Source organism: Suncus etruscus, chromosome 7 (assembly GCF_024139225.1).
Source record: "Suncus etruscus isolate mSunEtr1 chromosome 7, mSunEtr1.pri.cur, whole genome shotgun sequence".
Lineage (NCBI taxonomy): Eukaryota > Metazoa > Chordata > Mammalia > Eulipotyphla > Soricidae > Suncus > Suncus etruscus.
In genome coordinates this window covers 125,509,098-125,529,322 of record NC_064854.1, presented here as the reverse complement: position 1 = coordinate 125,529,322, position 20,225 = coordinate 125,509,098, and the positions used below count along the sequence as shown (strand labels likewise).

At 51.1% G+C, this 20,225-nt stretch overlaps 1 protein-coding gene across 1 annotated transcript; it reads right to left on the bottom strand.

Annotated features, from left to right (window-relative positions):
* Positions 1-546: 546 nt before the first annotated feature.
* ITIH3 (inter-alpha-trypsin inhibitor heavy chain 3) lies at positions 547-15,555 on the bottom strand. The gene is made up of 20 exons (XM_049777713.1): positions 15,428-15,555; positions 14,553-14,573; positions 13,482-13,648; positions 13,288-13,392; positions 12,912-13,074; positions 12,368-12,481; positions 11,234-11,359; positions 10,845-10,961; positions 9,397-9,565; positions 8,230-8,355; positions 7,904-8,085; positions 6,278-6,463; positions 6,019-6,158; positions 5,141-5,336; positions 2,971-3,034; positions 2,717-2,830; positions 2,017-2,221; positions 1,453-1,625; positions 1,197-1,308; positions 547-790 (listed from the first exon to the last, which is right to left on the bottom strand). Exons 1-20 carry the CDS (start codon positions 15,518-15,520, stop codon positions 661-663), a joined length of 2,703 nt encoding a protein of 900 aa, XP_049633670.1. The 5' UTR covers positions 15,521-15,555; the 3' UTR covers positions 547-660.
* Positions 15,556-20,225: the final 4,670 nt, after the last annotated feature.

The window sequence follows — 20,225 nt, the reverse complement described above, 5'->3', positions numbered from 1 at the left end:
GCAAGGCAGACACCTTACCTCTAGTGCCACCTTCCCGGCCCCTCACCTATCATTTCTACCCCTCACCTCTCACTTTCCCACCCCTAGATTTATTTGTGGGAACGGGAATGGGAAGAAAGTTGTGAATTGCAGTTGGAGGATCTTGGAGACCACCACACCAGTTGGAGTTCATCCCCAAGCAAATGGGGACTGGAATGCTGAGAACCCCAGATGTTAGTCCAGACCATTAGATGTTACCTGCTAAATAGATGCATGTCAGTGGGTGACTGGGTGGGCAGGTGGTAGAAGAGTGGAGGTTTGCTAAGATTAATGGCATCTTCTTGGGGCACTCTCTGGCCTGACAGTCTTAGAGGCCCTTTGTTCCTATGTCACTTCTTGCTTTGTGTTTATCATTCTTCAGACACTTGACTCAACCCGGGGTCACCCCAACAGCTTCATCCTGGGTAGCCTGGGTACCCAAAGGATGCCTTCAACCAGGATCTGGTCCTATGTGCTGCCTAGATTCGGTCCTGGAGCAGAGACATGGAGACTCAGAAAGGCAGGAGCTGATGGGTCACGTCTCAGGCTTTATTGTAACAACCTCTCCCAATTCCCCATTCTATGCCCATTCTAGATGCCTGGAAGAGCAGCTGTGTGTCCCAGTAGGCTCGGAGATGCCCCTCAGAACAGATTGGGGACAATGTAGTCATTGAGGGTGCCATCCAGTAGCCCTTCTCCATTGTTGTGGACGAACCAGCAGGGCACCTTCGTGCCCACCCTGACATCCTTCCTGTAGTCTTTCTGGGAGCCCCTAGGAAAGAAGAGTGAGAAGTCATGAAACCAGACTGAGTTAAGGCCCCATAATGGAGACTTTGGGAAGCTACCAATTCTTAGATCCAGAACAGGAAGGTCAGGAAGAGGTGTGGGAAAGATGCACATGGAATGAAGACAGGCTCTGCATGCAGGTGACCTACGTTCAAGCCCCAGCACTACTTGGGGGAGCCCTGAGCCATCCTTGAGCACAAAGCCAGGAGTAGATCCAAGCTCAACTGGGTGTCCCCTTCCCAAAAAGAATAAAAGGAGGTCACACATTTACGCCTTGGAGAGGGTCCTTTGACCTATTCCTGGTTAGGAAGGGCCCAGTGAGCAGTGAGGGTGCTGGCCTGTGAGAGCAAGCTCACCCCTCTTTTCTGTGCTGGGAAAGGGGGTTCCCTTACCTGGTGACCTTCAGCATATGGTTCTTCACCACCATTGTGGCCACAGGCTTGGCAGGGTCCAAGCCGGGGCGAATGTCAGACACTTCAAAGTCAAAGGGGTGGAAAAATTGTCCTGGAAATGAAAGTGGCCATCAGTCCTGAGAGCAGTGAGACTGCCTTTTTGAGTGGCTTGAGGCTCACTGGGAAGGCTGGATAGGGTGCTCCCAGCAGAGTCCTGGGACAGGCCTCTTCTTCCATGAAGCTTTCCTCTCCTTACCCAGAAGTCCTTGTGTCTCCATCGACATCCGGTGACTGTCCACCACATAGAAGCCCAAAAAGTCCTGATGAACGGGATGTTTCTTCCATACTTGGTGCAGTACCACCACAAAGGTGACCCCATCTCCAAAGGACAGGACCAAGTTCTTCTTCTTCTTGATGTCCATGGTCATCCTAGGAGGGATGAAGAGGTCAACCAGATGGCCCCCAACTGCCATGACTCAGGGTGTCTGCCCACAGGACACCTGGCTATGCACAGCTTCTGTCTCAGCTGTGATGCCTCAAGAAAACTGGCTAATTATGCCCCTAAGTGAATCCCCACCTTCCCCATAAGCAGGCAAGGGCCTGACTTGAGAGTCTGAGGAAACTGGTGTCCGGCCCAGCTTAGCATCTGTCTTCCTATGTAAATGTGGTGTATTCTGGCCTCTTTCCAAGTCATACACATCCTGAACGTCTACGGCGTCCTGCCCCAGGAGTTGGGTGAGGACACGTTGGTTCCCTGTCCCTTGAAGTCTCCTTATATCCTTGATTATGTATCTCTCAGTGAGCCTGCATGGGGACTCACCCTTCCTGGGTGATTATGACTGTGTCCAGCCAGCTGAAGATGATATGGTCCTCTCTGTTCCACAGAATGATCTGTTCTGGGGTTACCTCAAACCGGATGTCCATGGGAGCATTGGCAATGCCCAGTTTGCCAAAGTAGGTGTTCCTGGTCTTAGAGTCAGTGCTGCCTGGCTTGTCACCGATAATCTGCCCGTGGACAGTTATACCTGCAATGGATGGGCAGTAAGTCTGGCTGGACTTTAGACTCAGCCACTCTGGCCAAGGTGTAAGAGAGGGGGTGCCCCAAAGAGGGACGCAGATTCAAGATCCTCCCTGTCAGCTCCTAGTTGCTACCCCATTGACTGAACAGAGGCACTGTGTTCATACTCCCTAGACCCAGGCTGACCTTAACTCAAGCCATCACCCCAAAATCAATGGCCAGAAAGCCTATTGCTCTGGATATCATCTATGTCTTTGGGACCACACCTCATGGTTCTCAGGGGTCACTCATGGCTCTGTGATCAGGAATCACTCGAGCAGTGCTTGGATGGTCAGATGCCAGACATGAAACATAGGTGGGCCCCATGCAAGATGGCTTAGCCTCTCTGTACTATCTCTCAGGCCCTGTAACCTACATATTAGGATGAATGCATTGTAGGCCAGTCCAGTGGCACCAGACCTCCCAGGCAGAGCCCCTCAGCCAAGCCACACACAGACCCCACCTGTGACAGGGTCGTGAATGAGGCGTAGCACAGTGCCCGGGTCTTCATTGATGTTGAAGCAGAGGGCATCGTTCTTCTCTGGCACTTGGATGATAAAGTGGGGGTCCCCATCCACTGCAGGCACAGCAGAAAGGGGATTGGCTCGTGGGGCTTTTCACTGTTCCCCAACCTCCCCTCACCTCCAGGCCTCCCTGGGGATGAGCAGCCTGAGAGGAATTTGTTTTCCAGGGTGCAGCAGAGGCCCAGAGACTCACCATAGTAGTAGGGCATCGAAGGAGCCTGGAATGAGTCTGTGAATGCAAAGCAGGGTGGGTTGAGCTAAATTAGGGGCCCTGAAGATGGGGAGATAACTCAAAGGACTGAACTGCAGGCCTGACATTCACAGGATTCAGGGCTTTGACCTCTACAATATGGCTTCCCGAGTACAGTTGAATATGACCCTGGTAATCCGTAGCACTGCTGGGTAGGAATCCCCAAAATTAACTCAAATGTTAACATTAGATATATGTGCAAACATATAGACATATAGAAGTATCTATTTTGGGGGGGGCAGAGATATAGCACAGCAGCGTTTGCCTTGCAAGCAGCCGATCCAGGACCTAAAGTTGTTGGTTTGAATCCCGGCATCCCATATGGTCCCCCGTGCCTGCCAGGAGGTATTTCTGAGCAGACAGCCAGGAGTAACCCCTGAGCACCGCCGAGTATGGCCCAAAAACCAAAAAAAAAAAAAAAAAAAATATCTATTTTGGAATGTTTATCATAAAACAATTATCTTAAACACAATAAGCATCTTATTTGCAGCACCAGTGCTCCCACCCAAAGTGGGGTTCATGCCCCCTATTCTGCTATCTCAGGGAACCAGAACCTGCTATCTGTCATCTGGGAAGGCTCAGTGGAGAGCCTGCAGGACCACATCAGTCAGGGGGAAGGTAGTGGGGCAGGTACTCACGCAGGTAGGACGTGTAGGTGGCCCCTGCAGAAGAAGAATAGTCATGAGCAGGGGTCAAGTTTCCCCCACTCCCCAGTCCCGGGTCTTCTTCCTATTTTTATTTTTTAATTTTTGGACCACACCTGATGGTGCTTATGAATGACTCCTAGCAGTACCTGAAGGACCATACTGACATTGGACCTGGGTTGGCAGTATGCAAGTCCTACCATTGTACTATGGATCCAACCCTACTACCAGACCTTCTCAATTGAGGCTCCCAGTCACCATGGGGGCCCTAACATGGAGCCAAATGGGGGCATGTCCAAGGTTAGTGTGATTTTAGTAAATATAAATCATTTGTGTGGCATGGTGGAGCTCGAACCCAGGGCCTCATACATGTCTAGCATATGCTCTATCATGGAGCCACATCCCCTGCCTCTGAGGACAATTTTAGTGCTGGGAAAGGATCATTTTGATGCAACTAAAGTGCAGGTCATCAGCTGTGGGCTTCCCTGGCAGTGTGACAGGCACAGTGGACACCAGTCAGGCACACCTTGGTGGCTGTGGGGACATTGGTGACATGCAAATGGACTTTTGGGATGGAAAACCCCATTCTGATGGAAAGGGCAGGGAGCCAGGGCGTGGGCTTTTCTGGGGCTGCCTTGGATGAGGTCCTGGTTCCACAGCTGGCTGCCTGACTCCTGGGGCAAAGAGACTTGACCTCAAGTGCCTCCGTTTCCTCAGAATTGGAGGCAGCATAGTTGCTCTGTGGGAAGGCTGAATGGTGCATATATGGTTGATGTGAGGAGTAGCTAACCTGGGCTGGCCACAATTCGTTCTCACTCTGATGGGCCTCCAGTCAAAGATGAGACAGATTGCCAGCTAACAGCAGACAGAGCCCATTCCAGAAGTGACTGACCTGAGTCTAGGTATCTCTCTGAATGGGCACTGCTTGTGTGCTTGTATCTGTGACATCTCCCTTGCAGGAACCCCAGCAAGCTGAAGCCAGACACTCACCTACAGCAGGCTCTGGTTCTGTGAGGATGGAAGAGGAAGCATCAGAAGCTCTGGTCCCTCAGGCTGGGCTGGGCATAGAGTGACCAACTTTTGCCCAGACAACCAGCCCCTGAGATGGGCTTCCCAGATATCTACTAAGTCCTGAGTGGTATCCCCTGGAACACGGTTTTGTCCCCCCACACCATCATTCCTAATTCCAATATAATTAATATTGAGGGTCTCTTCCCTCAAAGTTAGCTTGGGCAGGCCTGATCCCACTTTTAGCTCTTAATGCCTGGACCCCCATCCCCATGCAAAGGACCCTGTTCCAGGCCCCCTCTTCCTAGCTGGGCTAGCTTCCTAAGGCAGTGCCCCTTTACTCAGTGACATGCCCATCCAGCATTCACCCATCCATGTCCATCCATCCCTGCCCACTCCCTCTCCAATCTTGTGCCTGGCCTGTCTCTCCTCTTCAGCCCTCCCCCAGGTCTATGCTAGACACAAGTCTCTTTATTTAGGCCACCCCTGACTCCAGACCCACCATCCCCTGGCTTGTCAGCAATAGACGTTTGGTCCTCATTGTCCTCTGGCTTGGTCACCACCATGGAGGTCAGTGGCGTCACAAAGTGGTACTTGAGGGATAGGTCCAGGGCCTGGGCAGTAAAATTCTCCTTCTCTTCACCCTGGGCATTCTTGCTGGAGGGTACATAAGGAGGACATAGGGGAGCTTAGCTCAGAGGACCCCTCCTGCTACCCATCTTCCCCAGTCTCAACTCCCAGAAATAGCTGCCTCAGGGGTGGTAGATACCCTCTTCCTCACACTTATCCCTTTAGGCTGAATCAAGACATTCTCCTTGCCGGGGACAAATGAACTAGCCCTTTTCTTCCTTGGGCTTCAGTTTCTCCACCTAGAAAGTCTAAGGGGGTTCAAATGGCCCCAACAATCTCAGGAGTTTCCATGGATGAGCCTCAGGACTTGCCAGGCCTCGAGCTAGGCCTTCATAGATGTACCCTCAAAAATAGGGTTGACACAGCCTCTCAAATGTCCCCATGTGGCTGATTCCTGAAGCCCCTCCTGGAGCTGTATAATGCCTCATATCTCTGTGGGCCCATGCTGGGGAACCAAGGGAGCCAAAGCCCTGCCCTTATGGTGGGTGCCCTGGAGGCTGGGTTCTGCCCCAGAAAAGGCTTTTGTGGGTCTGGACCATAAAATGGCAGAGACCTGGCAGTGTATGAGGGGTTTCTGGGGATGTAGCCAAATTCTCCAGCACTAAGGCAGCCCTGAGCTTGGCCAGCACAGAGCAAACACAGGGAGGTCTGAGATCACGCAGGATCCAGGGATGGAACTCTGTTCTGGCAGGTGGGGGTAGCAGGTTACCGTTTATTCAGCAGCTGCTCAATGGTGAGGTAAGCCCAGAGTCGCTCAATGTAGTCCCCAAAAATATAGTCCTGCTCCTGCCGGGCTATCTCCATCTCCTCCTTGTCCAGGTCCTCCGTGAAGGTCAGGTCATTGAGGGCCTATTGGTGTGTGAGGGGAGCCCCCAAACCAGAAGAACTATTCGGGGTCTGCTCCTAGTAGTGAGCTAGCACCCCAGGAATGTCAAACCATAGTTCCCAGTCCACCCACTGCAGCTCACCCCATGGCCCTTCACATCTGCCTTGAAGTAGTTCATGTCCTTGTCCACCAGTTTCCCAGCCACGACAATCTCAGAGCCATCGTAGAAGTGCTGGTAGGTGTTCTGGGTGAGGTCCTGGATGGCGTTCTCGGGGTATTCCATCTCCACTCCTGTCAGCAACGGATTGGCCACCTCCTCATAGAAACCCTGGAGTCCAGACATGGAAGCTGAGCATTTCAGGCCAGAAGAGGGTCCCAATTGATACCTCCACATGAGCCAGTCCTGACTCTTTTTGTTTTTGTTTTTGGGCCACACCCGGCTGTGCTCAGGGGTTATTCCTGGCTATCTGCTCAAAAATAGTTCCTGGCAGGCACAGGGGACCATATGGAACGCTGGGATTCAAACCAACCACCTTAGGTCCTGCATCGGCTGCTTGCAAGGCAAATGCCACTGTGCTATCTCTCCAGCCCCTAGTCCTGACCCTTGAGCTCTACTCCATGTGACACAGAGCATCCCCTGCCATCTGTGGCCCCTGTCCCTGTGCAACCAGGTAGACATTGGAACAAGAGAAAGGACAGAGTTCTTGGTAGGTCAAAAGACTCAGGCTGAGGAAATTGCATAAGACTTAAGGTACTTTCTTGCACTCAGTCAACCCCACAGTTAATCTCTGCCCCCACACTCCTGAGCCCAGTGAGGAGTGATTCCTAAGCACAGAGTCAGAAGAAAGCCCTGAGAGTAGCCCAGGACTACTCTCCTCACCAAGAACAGACTCTAGAAATATCTGTGGGGATGAACACAAGGAAGAGAAAAGAAAGGGAGGAGAGGCCAGCCAGAGAAACTGATGGGGATAGAATGGATTCACAGAGATCCAGTGAGAGACAGGGAGGGGACGTGCGGGGATGGTCAGCTCACTGAAGTGAAAGGGGTTTTTCAGGGAGAAAAAAGAGGTTTTTCCAGGGTAAGCAAATGAGAACCGGGACACACGCTGAACCATAATGTTGGGTACATATGAATGCCTGGTTTTATTAGCACATCTTCAAAACTGATTCCTTTATTTGGGGATACAGACTTCATGGGGGCCATAAAGTTAAAACCAGGACATTTGGATCACTCTTAATCAATAGGGGTCCTCAGGAAAAGGGGAAACCTGAACACAGAAATGGACCCATGCACAGGTGACCAGGTGATGGACAGGGTGTGGCCCTCTCCACAAGGATAGGACCAAGGACAGGGACCTGGAATATAGCCTTCCCTCACAGCTCTCAGGAGGAAGCAATGCCTAAGACATCATCACTCTTTGAGGTCTAAGTCCTGTCCAGGATGTGACCCCCTCACAAGTGAAGAGTTTCCTATGCAAGGTTTGACTCATGCTTCCAGAAATGACAGTCCTGGCTAGCCAGAAATTCCACTTTCACCGTGTTTCATTCTAACAGGGCTGCCATAAACATGCTCAGGCCCTGCTATGCAGGAGGCGGGTCTGTTCTGTTTGCCAGAGACAAAACCAGAAGCTTATGATGTGTCTGAAGAAGTCAGGGTAGATCCTAGCTCAGAAGGAAGATCTGGCCAAGAGCTGAAATTGGGCTGGGGAGAATAAGTTCCAGGAAAGTAATGAGCACCTTGTGCCTGGAGGTGAGCAAGACAAGTTACCTGTAACTGCAAGGTGGCATCTGAATCTTCATAAATGCGCCGGGCAAACCCATTGTTCTCTAGGGCCAAGCTATCCAAGAAGTTATAATTCAGATCTCTGCCAAAGCCCAGGTTGTATAAGGGGAACTCGCCACCAATGGCTTCACGAACATTTGCCTGGATATATTTGGGTTCGCTTACACCTGCGGGGAAGGAAGCATGGGAGCTCCAGGCCAGCCCTAAGAGCACTTCTAGGGCCAGAAAGTAGGAAGACCTGGCTTTTGAGAGATCCCGGGCCTTGAGTACTCTGGGCAGAACCAGGCCCTGGCCACATTAACCCATCTCACCAACATTGGCTTCGCCGTCGGTCAGCATGATGACGATTGAAGTGCTCCTCTCAGGGACACGGTGTTCCTCCCGGGCCTTCTTCACCATGTTGATGCCTCTCAGCAGTCCATCATTGATATTGGTCACTGCACATGGACAGCAGCATGGGCAAGGGGACAGGGAGGGTCAGGCAAGGGACGGCTGAATCGCTCACGGTTTCAGAGGGGGCACCCAAGGAAGGGCCTTCAGGGCGACTGAAGGACAGGCACTTGCGTGATGGGGCAGGCAACTGGAAAAAGTCAGCTGGGGGTCAGAGGATAGCTCTGTGGTTGGGTGGCATGCACGAGGGTTTCTTGGGATCCTGGCACTGCAGGAGCCTCCGAATACCACCAGAAATCCCCACACTCCCCACTGGGTCCAAGCAAAGCCACGTTGCCATGCTGGAGCATTGAACTGTCCTGCATGGTTTGTGACTTGTGGCTAGGCTGGCCTCAGGCCCCCTGAGAAGCGCTTAGCAGAAGCCCCCTACCCCTAGGAAACTACATGTCTCTGCGGCCTTATGTGGCAGGACTTGGGTCCCAGATCAAAATTAGAAAGAGAAATAAAAGGTTTTGGGAGAACTCCGGAGATACACCCTTGGGAATCTTGGGGAACCCCCAATCGCTAGCCCCGCTAAGTAGATATCCAGGAAAAGGAGATGCCCAACCCAAAGCAGGACAGGACAGAGCTGCCAGACAAAGAAAAGCAAAAGGGAGGGGCCGGGCGGTGGCGCTGGAGGTAAGGTAAGCCTTACCTGCGCTAGCCTAGGAGACGGACCGCGGTTCGATCCCCCGGCGTCCCATATGGTCCCCCAAGCCAGGAGCGACTTCTGAGCGCATAGCCAGGAGTAACCCCTGAGCGTCACCGGGTGTGGCCCAAAAACCAAAAAAAAAAAAAAAAAAAAAAAAAAGAAAAGCAAAAGGGCCTGCCCCTTCCTCCCTTCTTATATCCTTGTTTTATTTGTTTTGCTTTTGGGTCACATCCAGTGATGCTCAAAGGTTATTCCTGCTTCTGCACTCTGGAATTACTCCTGGGGATGCTCAGAGGACCAATGGGATACAGAGGATAGAACCCAGGTCAGCCTGGGTTACTTTCATGCAAGGAAAGCACCCTCCCCGCTGTTCTATCAATTCAGTTCCACTCCTTACTTCCTTGAGGACTGATATTTGTCACAAAGTCCCTGGCCTCCTTGATGTTCTCGGGGGTGGCTTGAACTAAATGGTCTTTCCATACATGTACATTTGTACTGAACAGGATGAAATTCAGGTAGTCCTCTGGCCTCATGTCCTCTAGGATTTTGAGAAGGGCCTCCTTTGTCTAGAGAGAACAAGGGGGCAGTGCAGAAGCTGGCCAGGTAGTCCACACAGCCTGGACCCCTTTCCAGCTTAACTGGTAGGCAACTCAGAGAATGTAACAAAAATTTCTTGTGCTATCCTGGCCCCTTTCCTCCATCTTTAGAAATACAATGCTCATGGGGCCGGTGAGGTGGCACTAGAGGTAAGGTGTCTGCCTTGCAAGCGCTAGTCAAGGAAGGACCGTGGTTCGATTCCCCGGCGTCCCATATGGTCCCCCCAAGCCAGGGGCAATTTCTGAGCGCTTAGCCAGGAGTAACCCCTGAACATCAAACAAGTGTGGCCCAGAAAAAAAAAAAGAAAGAAAGAAATACAATACTCGGGGTCGGAGAGATAGCACGGCAGCGTTTGCCTTGCAAGCAGCTGACCCAGGACCTAAGGTGGTTGGTTCGTATCCCGGTGTCCCATATGGTCCCCCGTGCCTGCCAGGAGCTATTTCTGAGCAGACAGCCAGGAGTAACCCCTGAGCACCGCCGGGTGTGGCTCAAAAACCAAAAACCAAAAAAAGAAAAAAAATACAATGCTATCTTGGGGCCAGAAAGGTAGCACAGTGGGTAAAACACTTGCAGCAAATCCTGGTTCAATCCTTAATATTTCCCTCCCCCTAGCATCCTGTGACCCTGAGCACAGTAGAGTATAAGCCCTGTGTACCACTGGGTGTCCTTCCCCCACAAGAAAAGTAAAATAAAATTTAGGGTCAGTGAGAGGCAGGGAAAATCTCTGCTAGGGGACCAGATAAACAACTCAACAGACCGAGCAATAATTTTTTTTTTTTTTTTGGTTTTTAGGCCACACCCAGCGGTGCTCAGGGGTTCCTCCTGGCTGTCTGCTCAGAAATAGCTTCCTGGCAGGCACGGGGGACCATATGGGACACCGGGATTCGAACCAACCACCTTTGGTCCTGGATCTGCTGCTTGCAAGGCAAACGCCGCTGTGATGTCTCTCCGGGCCCAGAAGCAATGATTTGACCTGGGCGACACAAGTTTAGTCCTCAATATCACATATAATGTTCCAAGCACCACTGAGAGAAACTTCTGAGCACAGAGCCAGAAGTAGCTTTGGAACACCAGAGGTAGTGCTTCACTCATTCCTTCTCCCCAAAAAACAAATCTCCAATGAGGACATGGCTCAGTGGTCAGGATGTGCATGGATGAAGCCCTGAATTGGATTCCTGCTGCCATAAGCACAAGTAAATCTCCTAGCCTGCTGTTTGCTTGCCATCCACCCTCCTTCCACCAAAGTACCTGCTGCATTTTCACACCAGACATGGAACCACTGATGTCAATCACAAACACCACGTTCTTAGGCACCACTGGAAGGCCTTGAGGTGCAAAGAAGTGCACAAAGTAGCCATTGACTATCTAGAGAGGGGAGAGAGGGAGCTCAGTCACAGCCCCACTGGCAAGTACAGGTCAGCATATACCCGCCCTGGGAAAAGATGCCCTTTCCCACCCTTGGATATAGATGGGGGACACAGAAAGTGTCTTCCTGCTTCACCCCAACAAAATGCAAGGCCCTTGACCTTGTTGTGCAGAGGATGGAGGTAGGGACAGCAGATATAGCTACAGTTCCCGGGTCCTCTCACTGTCTCCATCCTCCCTTCACCGGGTCACAGAATCCCTGGAACCAGAACCTGCACGTTGGCTGGGGACTCTCTGTTCACATCATAGGTGATGATGAAATCTCCATCGAGGAGCGAGTCTGTGCAGTTTGGGCACGAGCGCTGCTGGTCCAGGCTGGGCTCAAAGGAAACGTGGCCCTGGGGATGGGGCAGAGGGAAGGCCTGGCTCAGTGCCTACACCCTGCAGATCTCAGGTCAGAGAGCCCTGGGCAGTAGAAGGATTAGAGGAAGGACCTCTGCAAGGAGGGGGGATCAGGGCAATCTACCAGCCTGTCCAGATCAGGGTTTCTTTGCACAGCTCTGTCACTTTCCTGTTCTCTGGCTCCCGCAGTCCCTTAGCTCGGTGTTCCTGCTACTGAGTCCAGGAGCCACTTTATGGCAGCTTTGCACCAATATAAGGAACTTCATGTTGAGTTCCACAGGAAAGGGCAAGAGGGGGCCAGGACAGCCAGAGCAGTGCTGGGCAGGAAGTGCTAGATTCTTGATGAATGGTGGTGGGTTACACTCTGGGGGTGATTAGGAATCATATAATATCTATGTAAACATGTCCATCTCTATTTTAGCCATCCTGACCCTGGGAATAGCTGGGGCTGGCAGTTGGAGTCACCGAGTGCCAGAATAAATCTCCCATCCTCTCCATCCCTCAATGTGACCTCAGCAGAGCTACAGACTCCCTAGGCATACATTCTGTGGAGCATTAAATAAGCATTAAATAACGGTTTCCACCTCCGCCACTTCCCAAGGTTCAATGGCATTGGGTGTCCCCCTAAGGGTTGGGGAGGGGCTCAAAGGGACGGGCACATGCTTTGTGAGGGTTCCAGCTCTGGCACCATGTGGTCTCCTGAGCACTGCAGAGGGTAGTTCTGATTGCCCCTAGCACTGCTGGGGAGGACCCCTGCCTGCCCCAGAAACAAAACTAAAGAATGCTTTCATTCTCAGTGTTTTTGAGACCTAGGTCCTCTGGCAGATGGTGGTGAGAAGCAGCCCCTGCCTCTCTCACTTCCACCCCTTGTCTAGGTGGCCACGCTGAAGGGGAAGGGAGCAGGCTTGTTCCCACTCCCCATCACATATTCATTTGTACCATCCCAGCCCCAAAGCTCACACCTGTCCTGCCCATGCCTCCCCAGATCCCAGAGACATCTCCACCTTTTTCCCCGAGAAGGACTTGGTGAGGGCACTTCCCAGGAGGTCATTGGTGATGAACGAGGCCTCTGCGTCCAGCATGCTGATGCCTTGGGGCTCAAAGATGTCTGCCTTGATCTGAAAGGCCAAAGGTCAGAGAACTCATTCCCACAGGGAGGAGAGCAGTGGGCAGTGCCGGGACAGACACATCCTTGAGGACAGTGCGTGATGGTTGAGCCAGGGTGTCCCACCGGGAAAATGATCACGAGGGCATGGAGAAGGTCAGTCTCTACCAAGCTCCTCTTCTTTCCACCACAGGCACCCCAACTGCAGCCCGAAAACATTTGCTCTGGCTTTTAGCTTGAAGGTAGGCGAAAGGTCACACATGCTTGGCCGACATCTTGGCTTGGCAGCCAAGAGCCAACTTCCAGGCACAGCTCAGCATTCCCTCTGGGCAAACTTCCTTTGCCAAGGGGGACAGCCTGTCCCTCTACATGAGGCTCTGCCCAGAGGTCCTTCCTTGCACCCCACAGCCCACCCTCCCTCCTGCAGTTTCACAGTTGATCACCTCAAAGTGCTTGACCAGTTGCTTGGGCTTGATCTTCAGGTACATCTCATACTTGCCCTTGTGTCTCTTCAGCAGCTCCTCATAGGTCAGCTCAAAGGTGACCTTGCTGCCTGCAGCCACATTCACAGACACTGTGAACTTCTCCAGCTTCCTCCCAGAGGCCCTGCATGGGGCACACAGGTTCATCTTTCAGGGGTCCGGGGTTCAAGTCCCAACCCTTGGAGGAAAACCTGGAATCACTCTGGCCCTTGGCTGCCTCGACTTCCAGATGGGATCATGGAGCAAGACCAGGCACATGTTGTAAAATAGTAATGCAGATGGTGAAGTGGATATGGTACCCCATATCCCACTAATGCTCCCCGGGACCCACACTCACTTGACCAAGCCAGCTGTCTTGCCCTGAGACACTGCTCTGTCGTACTGTTTCTGGGCCACTTCCTTCTCCTTGACATTCCCAGGGTAGGTGACACCATCAATGGTCCTACAGGGAAAGAGAATTAGGGAAGGGGGATCCTGCTGGACCATAGTTACCCCCCCAAACCCAAATGCAGCAGTCTCCATGGCACCCACAAGGTAAAGTTGGTGATGAAGGCTGTCTTGGGCAGCTCCACATCGAAGGAGACCTCCTTGGCATTGTCTCCCCGGTTGACAGCCCGTGTGGTGACGGTATTGTGGGCAAAGCGGGAGGTAACACTGCAGTGGATTTTGGTGCTGTACACTTCGATGCCATCTACCACCTGCAGGAAAGGGATAGGGGAGAGCCACAGGTGGGAAATAGCACCCCTGGGACCATCCCATGCCTCGTCATCAACTTGCCGTCCTCTTGGCAGGTTCCACATCTCTGACCGGTCAGTGTCCCCACCAGTCTTTGTGTTTAGCTGAGAAGCATAGTTGGTCCCCACTTTCAGCAGACCACCCCTGTTTTGAGAACACTCTCCCCTCTCAGCCCTACTCTTTCTAAAAGCACATTTAGCCATTGAGAGTTTGTAAGTTTCCAAATCTGATGGTCTTTACACCCAAAACCTCTGTCCACCCCAACACTCTTGGGACATCTCTTCCCAAGACTCTGAGCTCCTCCAAGAAGCTCTTGCCTCTGCTCTCTCTCTCTCTCTCTCTCTCTCTCTCTCTTACACACACACACACACACACACACACACACACACACACACCTGCCTCTGTCTCTCGGATAGTACCTATCCAATCCCTTTCTGCTCATCTCACATTTCAGCTTCCAAAGACATCACACACACCGCAGCCTGTAGCTTTTGGGAACTGCCTGATTCCATCTCCCAAATTAGCATTTAGATCCAATCCCCAGAGTGTTCCTGCTCAGGATCCTCATTCCCATGGGGTAGCAGACTGAGCAAGGCTCTGGGGACACATATGCCTGTGAAGATGTTCTGTGAGGCAGAGTGCTGCGAGTGGTTTGGAAGATGAAGGATGCTGGCCTGGCCACCCTTTGGTCTCAGTTAAGTCCGAGGGGTCTTTCTCAGGGACTTAATAGCCCTTGAATCATATTGAGGCCAGCCAGGGCAATGGGGCATGAGGGCATCCCTCTCTTCAACTGTTAGGCAACCAGCACTATTGGGCAACCAGAACTCGGTCCCACACTGCCTGTCCTTCCCTGGCGAAAGTTCTCACCGTTTCCGGGAGGCTCCGTTTCTGAAAAAGTAAAGACAAACAGAGGGGTTAGATCAAGGCCAAGGTCACCGTTCCGTGGGTTTGGGCTCTAGAGTGAGGTCTGGGTTCAAAAGTGGTTTATTCCACTCCCAGTTCCTATAACACAGATCTTGAGGGGCCTCCAGATTTAGGACTCAGCCAGAATTTCATTTTAAGATTGAAAGGAATCTGAGTAGATGGGGAAACTGAGGCCCAGAGATGTGTCCCAGTGTCCCATGGAGAACCAAACCCAGAGCATGAGGCCCTGCTCCAGGTGACTTACACAGTGCCCAATCCCTTATAACATCTTGTCCTCAGATATTCCCCCTTCCTTGGCCTCCATCCCCTGCATCAGGACTCTGCTCAATCCCCCTTTTTTATTTGTTTGTTTGTTGTTTTTTTTGGGGAGGGCCACACCCCGTGTTGCCCAGGGGTTACTTCTGGCAGTATAGGATGATAGTGTTCAAACCCAAGTTGGCTACATGCAAGGCAAGCTCTCTACTTATCCTACTATCTTTCTGGCTCCTCAGCTTTTCTTTTTTTTTTTGGGCCACACCTGGCAGCGCTCAGGGGTTACTCCTGGCTCTGCACTCAGAAATCTCTCCTGGCAAGCTTGAGGGACTATATGGGATGCTGGAGATTGAACCTGGGTCTGTCCAGGTTGGCTGCATGCAAGGCAAATGCCCTACTGCTGTATTAAGGCTCCAGCCCCTCCTCATCCACTAGGAAAATGGGCTTGGAAGGTTAAGAGGCTTCCGTGGGATCCCAAAAAACAACACAATCCCCATTAGCTTCCTACCCAGCCCTGGGACTGTGCCATTTGGAAGATCCAGAGAGTTAAGAGGGGCCATACTCACCCCAAGTGGCCGGGAGTGGCTCCAGGAAAAGCTAGAAAACACCAGGCAGGAGAGCAGAAGCAAGAGGAGGCTGCAACCTCGAGCAAATGCCATGATTGAGTGTGCAGCCCAGCCCGTGAGAGCCTCATATGAGGAATCTGGTATTTTCCAAGAGGGGTCAGTGACCTACAGTACTGGGCAGGAGGCAAGGGGGCGGGAGGTCCGAGAAGAGGGAGGTCCTCTGGGCACCAGATGGGGCGTCTGCCTGCACCAAAGGGTTCTCTTGGTCACTGCCAATAGCAGGGGTGGGGAGGCTTCACTCCTGAAAGATGGGGCATCCAGAGATGTCCCCCCTCCAAGAAGACAGAGCTGAGCATAAGTGGATAATCTCGGGATGCTCTGCATCACTCCAGACCCAAATCTGCCCCTTCCTTTGCAAGGCAGCCTGGGCCCATGCAGAGCTGTTCCTCTGGGCTCATGCCTTGCTTGTTTTGTACCCTCTGACATTTCCAGGACCCCAAGGAGAAGACAATGCATACATGCTGATCTCTGCTTCAAGTTTTCTCCTCCTCTTTCCTGCACAAGACATCTCTCATGGGGCCGGAGAGATAGCACAGCATGCCTTGCATGCAGCCAACATAGGACAGACCCCGGTTTGATCCCCAACATCCCCTATGGTCCCCTAAGCATTCCAGGAGTGATTTGTGAGCCCAGATCCAAGAGTAACCCCTGAGAGCTGCTGGATGTGGCCCCAAAACAAAAAACAAACAAACAAAAATCTATGAGAGTTAAGGCTAGAGAGTAAGCACAGCTGTAGGATGTTTGCCTTGAACGCAGCCAATCCAAGATGGACAGTGGTTCTAATCCCTGCATCCCATATGGTCCCCTCTGCCTGCTAGGAGCAGGAGTAACCCTTGAGCACAGCCAGGTGTGACCCAAAAACCAAAAAAAGAAAAACCCAAAAAACTCTCATTCCTCCTACAGCCCTAGTGATGAGGAAAAGAGAACACTGCCCATATTTCAAATAGACTCACTTCAAGCAGGCTAACACCAGAATTCAGGATTCATGGCTGCCCAGGGGCAGCCATGTCTGGGAGATATGACATAACCATGCAGTACATTGGGGATGTCCTGGAGATGGTCAAAGTTTCACTTTGTAGCACTGATAACTTGGAAATATATCCAAGAGTGCTCAGAGCCTTGAGGTTGTTCAGATCCTGCTTTGCAAGATAACATGTTTTGGAATTTCTGGTCCAGTACACATACATTTTAGACTCTGGAGGTAGCTCAGTAGTAGAGCACTTGCCTTGTTGTGGTGAGTGTGGGGGAAGGTTCAGGGAGGGAGGAGAGGCACCTAGGTTTGTTCCACGAACCAACAAAAACACTACTACTGGGCCCGGAGAGATAGCACAGTGGACATTTGCCTTGCAAGCAGCCGATCCAGGACCAAAGGTGGTTGGTTCGAATCCCGGTGTCCCATATGGTCCCCTGTGCCTGCCAGGAGCTTTTTCTGAGCAGACAGCCAGGAGTCACCCCTGAGCATCGCCGGGTGTGGCCCAAAAACCAAAAAAACAAAACAAAACAAACAAACAAAAAAAAAAAAAACCACTACTACTAATAAGGAAAAGACAGGAGAGATGGTACAGAGAATTCCTTATATGTGGCCAACCCAGGTTCTATCCCCAGCATCTCATATGATCTCCTGAGACCCATCAGGAGTGATTACTGAGTGAGTGCAGAGCCAGGAGTTAGCCCTGAGCATAACTAGGTGTGGCCCCAAAATGAACAAACACAAAAAAAAATGTAAGGAAAAGACAAGTCCAGTTCCTTGAGTGCCTGCTTAGTTGATACCTCATGCAGAGGTTTCCATGTTTGGAGACAGATCTTGACTCTAGTTCTAGGAGGCCCAGGCCTTGTCACATCTATTTGCCATTTCCAGGGCCTGAGAAGCAACTCAGCTCCTGTCACCTGTGAAGAGCCGGCAAGGAGGCAGGAGTTCTGAACTCCAGTGCAATGGGAGCTCCTGAGGTAGAGGCTAATTGCTTCCTCTGGGGGGCTGGCTTCTTCTGGGCCCCACTGGGCCCTGACAATCATCAGGCCTTCCAGGCTGGCCATATACCCACCACTCAAATATTCTCTGGAGTCCAGGGACCCCGTGACTTCTCTCTTGGCCATTATACAGTGGAGCTGGTGAGTGCACCTAGGAGCCAGTCTGAACCTCTGTGCCTGACTGTAGAAGAGCACAGTCACTGACTGGGTGTTGGGGACGATATAGATAAAAGAGATCTGGTGGATAGTTGGTAGAATCTTTTTTTTTTTTTTTTTTTTGGTTTTTGGGCCACACCCGTTTGACGCTCAGGGGTTACTCCTGGCTATGTGCTCAGAAATCGCCCCTGGCTTGGGGGAACCATATGGGACGCCGGGGGATCGAACTGCTGTCCATTCCTTGGCTAGCGCTTGTAAGGCAGGCACCTTACCTCCAGCGCCACCGCCCGGCCCCAGTTGATAGAATCTTTAGGTCAGAATGCTGTCCTGCAGGAGTCCTGTAATTGCTCTACCTTTGCTCCCTCTCCCGGAAGAATCTTCCAGAGAAAGCGCATTACAAAGATTTTTTCCCCGATATACTAAAGCCCTTGAGTGTGTAAAAGGCTAGCCCAGACAGATTAAGAGAATCAGGTGTTTGACCAAAGAATGTTGGCCTTCTACTGATATTACTGGTTCTAAGCAATAAATAATGTTCTTGGAGAATAGTCTGGGCTCTCAGTCTAAGAGGCTGTGAGCCTCCGAGTCTCGTTTCTCTGTCTCTCTCTTTTTGTATTTCCTGGGCCTTCTGCAACTTGTGGGTCATCTCCAACATCCGGGCTCTTGCTCCCTTCCCAAGCACTGGGGGGTTGTGGATAGAACAACTTTAGGAATTTAAAGGCCACTCCAGAGTTCCTAAGGGACTGTTGGGAACCTGAAGTCACCCAGAGTCAGTGTCATCATGAAGGACATAGAGTTAGATGACCGCTAAAAGACTGTCCACTTCTAAGCACAGAGGGGAGAATGGGATGCCAGGAGGGGGGCTTAGAGTACACCACAGCAGACAGACTACACCCTTTGTCAGAAGCCCTATTCTGGGGTCAGAGCAATAGTACTGCGGCAGGATAATTTCCTTGCACATGGCTGCCCTGGGTTAGAACCCTGTCATTCCCACATGGTCTCTGCCAAGCACTATCAGGAGTGATTCCTAAGTGAAGAGCCAGGAGTAATACTTGAACACAGTTAGATGTGGCCCCAAAATAGAAACAAAAAGAAACCCAAAATCTCTGCAGGGACTCACAGCCACCAAACAACTCCAGGTATGCTGGTTCTATGGCTGATGTTTCCAGGCACAGTCGGAGCCAGGATAAACAGCTTCCCCACCTCCCAGGTCTCTATCCTTCTGGAAGTCCTGGCAGCCATGCCCACTATCTAGAGCCTTCTGCCATGTCTGTTCAAGCACCCAATACTATCTAACTCATGAAAGAGAAGCCCAGAAAGACTTACAACATGCAGTCCTCACAGATGATCACACTGGGCCTTTCAGAAGCCCATCATGAACCACTGCTGTCTCCATATAAGATCATCATACCAACTCCACAGATCTACAAAGTCATGGACCATGAGGCTGCTCACACAGCCACATGACTCCCCATTATTTTAATACTGATTTCCTAGTAGGAGTACACCAAATTAGATGGGAAATCTTCAAAGAAGCTACATAAGTCCATCAAGCAAAACCCACAACAGAACACTCAACTAGCAACATACAGCTTCATAGAACTTCAGACAATGAGATAAGAAACTATTGAGGGGCCGGAGCAATAGCACAGTGGTAGGGCCTTTCCCTTGTATGCGGCCAACCCAGGATGGACCCTGATTCAACTCTCAGCATCCTATATGGTCTCCTGAGCCTGCCAAGTGATTTCTGAGCACAGAGCCCAGAGTAACCCCCTGAGCACTGCCACGTGTGACCCAAATCTTCCCTTCCCCAAAAGAAACCATTGAAAGATATGACAACTTTCACAATTCTCTCTTTTTTCTATAAACCACATAGTTGCACATAAAATATTCGTTTACAGATAAGTGGTAGTGAAATTATTTTTCAAAAAGGAAAGAAATAAAAAAACAGAGTACAGCATCAAGAAAAATTTGTGAAAAGTATTGTATCTCGCAATGAGGTCATTGCATCATTGTTTGAAGGTTTACTAAATTCTTGTTGCTAGTTGAGCTTTTGGTTACTTGTTTTGTTTCTGAACATTAGGTGGCTTTGAATCTACTTTGACATCTAAATTGGTGAATTCCTACTGGGATGACCGTATGGAGAAATTTGGAGTTGTCATGCTGTACATGGGCAGTTCAGAAATTCCAACCTGGGGTGTATTTTTGGCTGCCAGGCTTTTCAGATGGATGAGAAAGTGGGGTAAGGGTGGTATCCATACTTCATCCAAGCAATATGTATTTAAATATCAGTATACACGGAGTTTTGGTTAATTTGTGTCTCCACAGATTTTGTGTGGTGATTTTGAGTGGTGAAGCAAAGCAGTTGGGGAAATGATGGTTGTGGAAAGTGCATGAAGCTGGTGTTGCACGCTGCTCAGTGCCTGCCTGGTGGAGTGTTCATGGAGTGGGGCAGTCAGCAGCAGGTTTAAACCCAAGCTCAGCTGCTTCTCAGGAATTCTGGACAAAGACCCCAGCCTTATTTCCCACTCTGAACACTTGATAGATGGAAGGAAGGCCTGTGTTGCTGGGAATAAATCTCATTAGTTCAGTGAGCGCTCTCAGCATGTCCACTGGC

What these genes read in the sequence shown, in the direction of transcription:
- ITIH3 (XM_049777713.1), bottom strand. Translation starts at nt 15,520, where the DNA reads ATGGCATTTGCTCGAGGTTGCAGCCTCCTCTTGCTTCTGCTCTCCTGC. An exon ending in AAATATCAGTCCTCAAGGAA is followed by an intron (nt 8,356 to 9,396) that starts GTAAGGAGTGGA and finishes GTCCATGTGCAG; the next exon opens with TGACCAATATCAATGATGGA. An exon ending in GAGCAGCTGCTGAATAAACG is followed by an intron (nt 5,337 to 6,018) that starts GTAACCTGCTAC and finishes TGTACCCTCCAG; the next exon opens with CAAGAATGCCCAGGGTGAAG.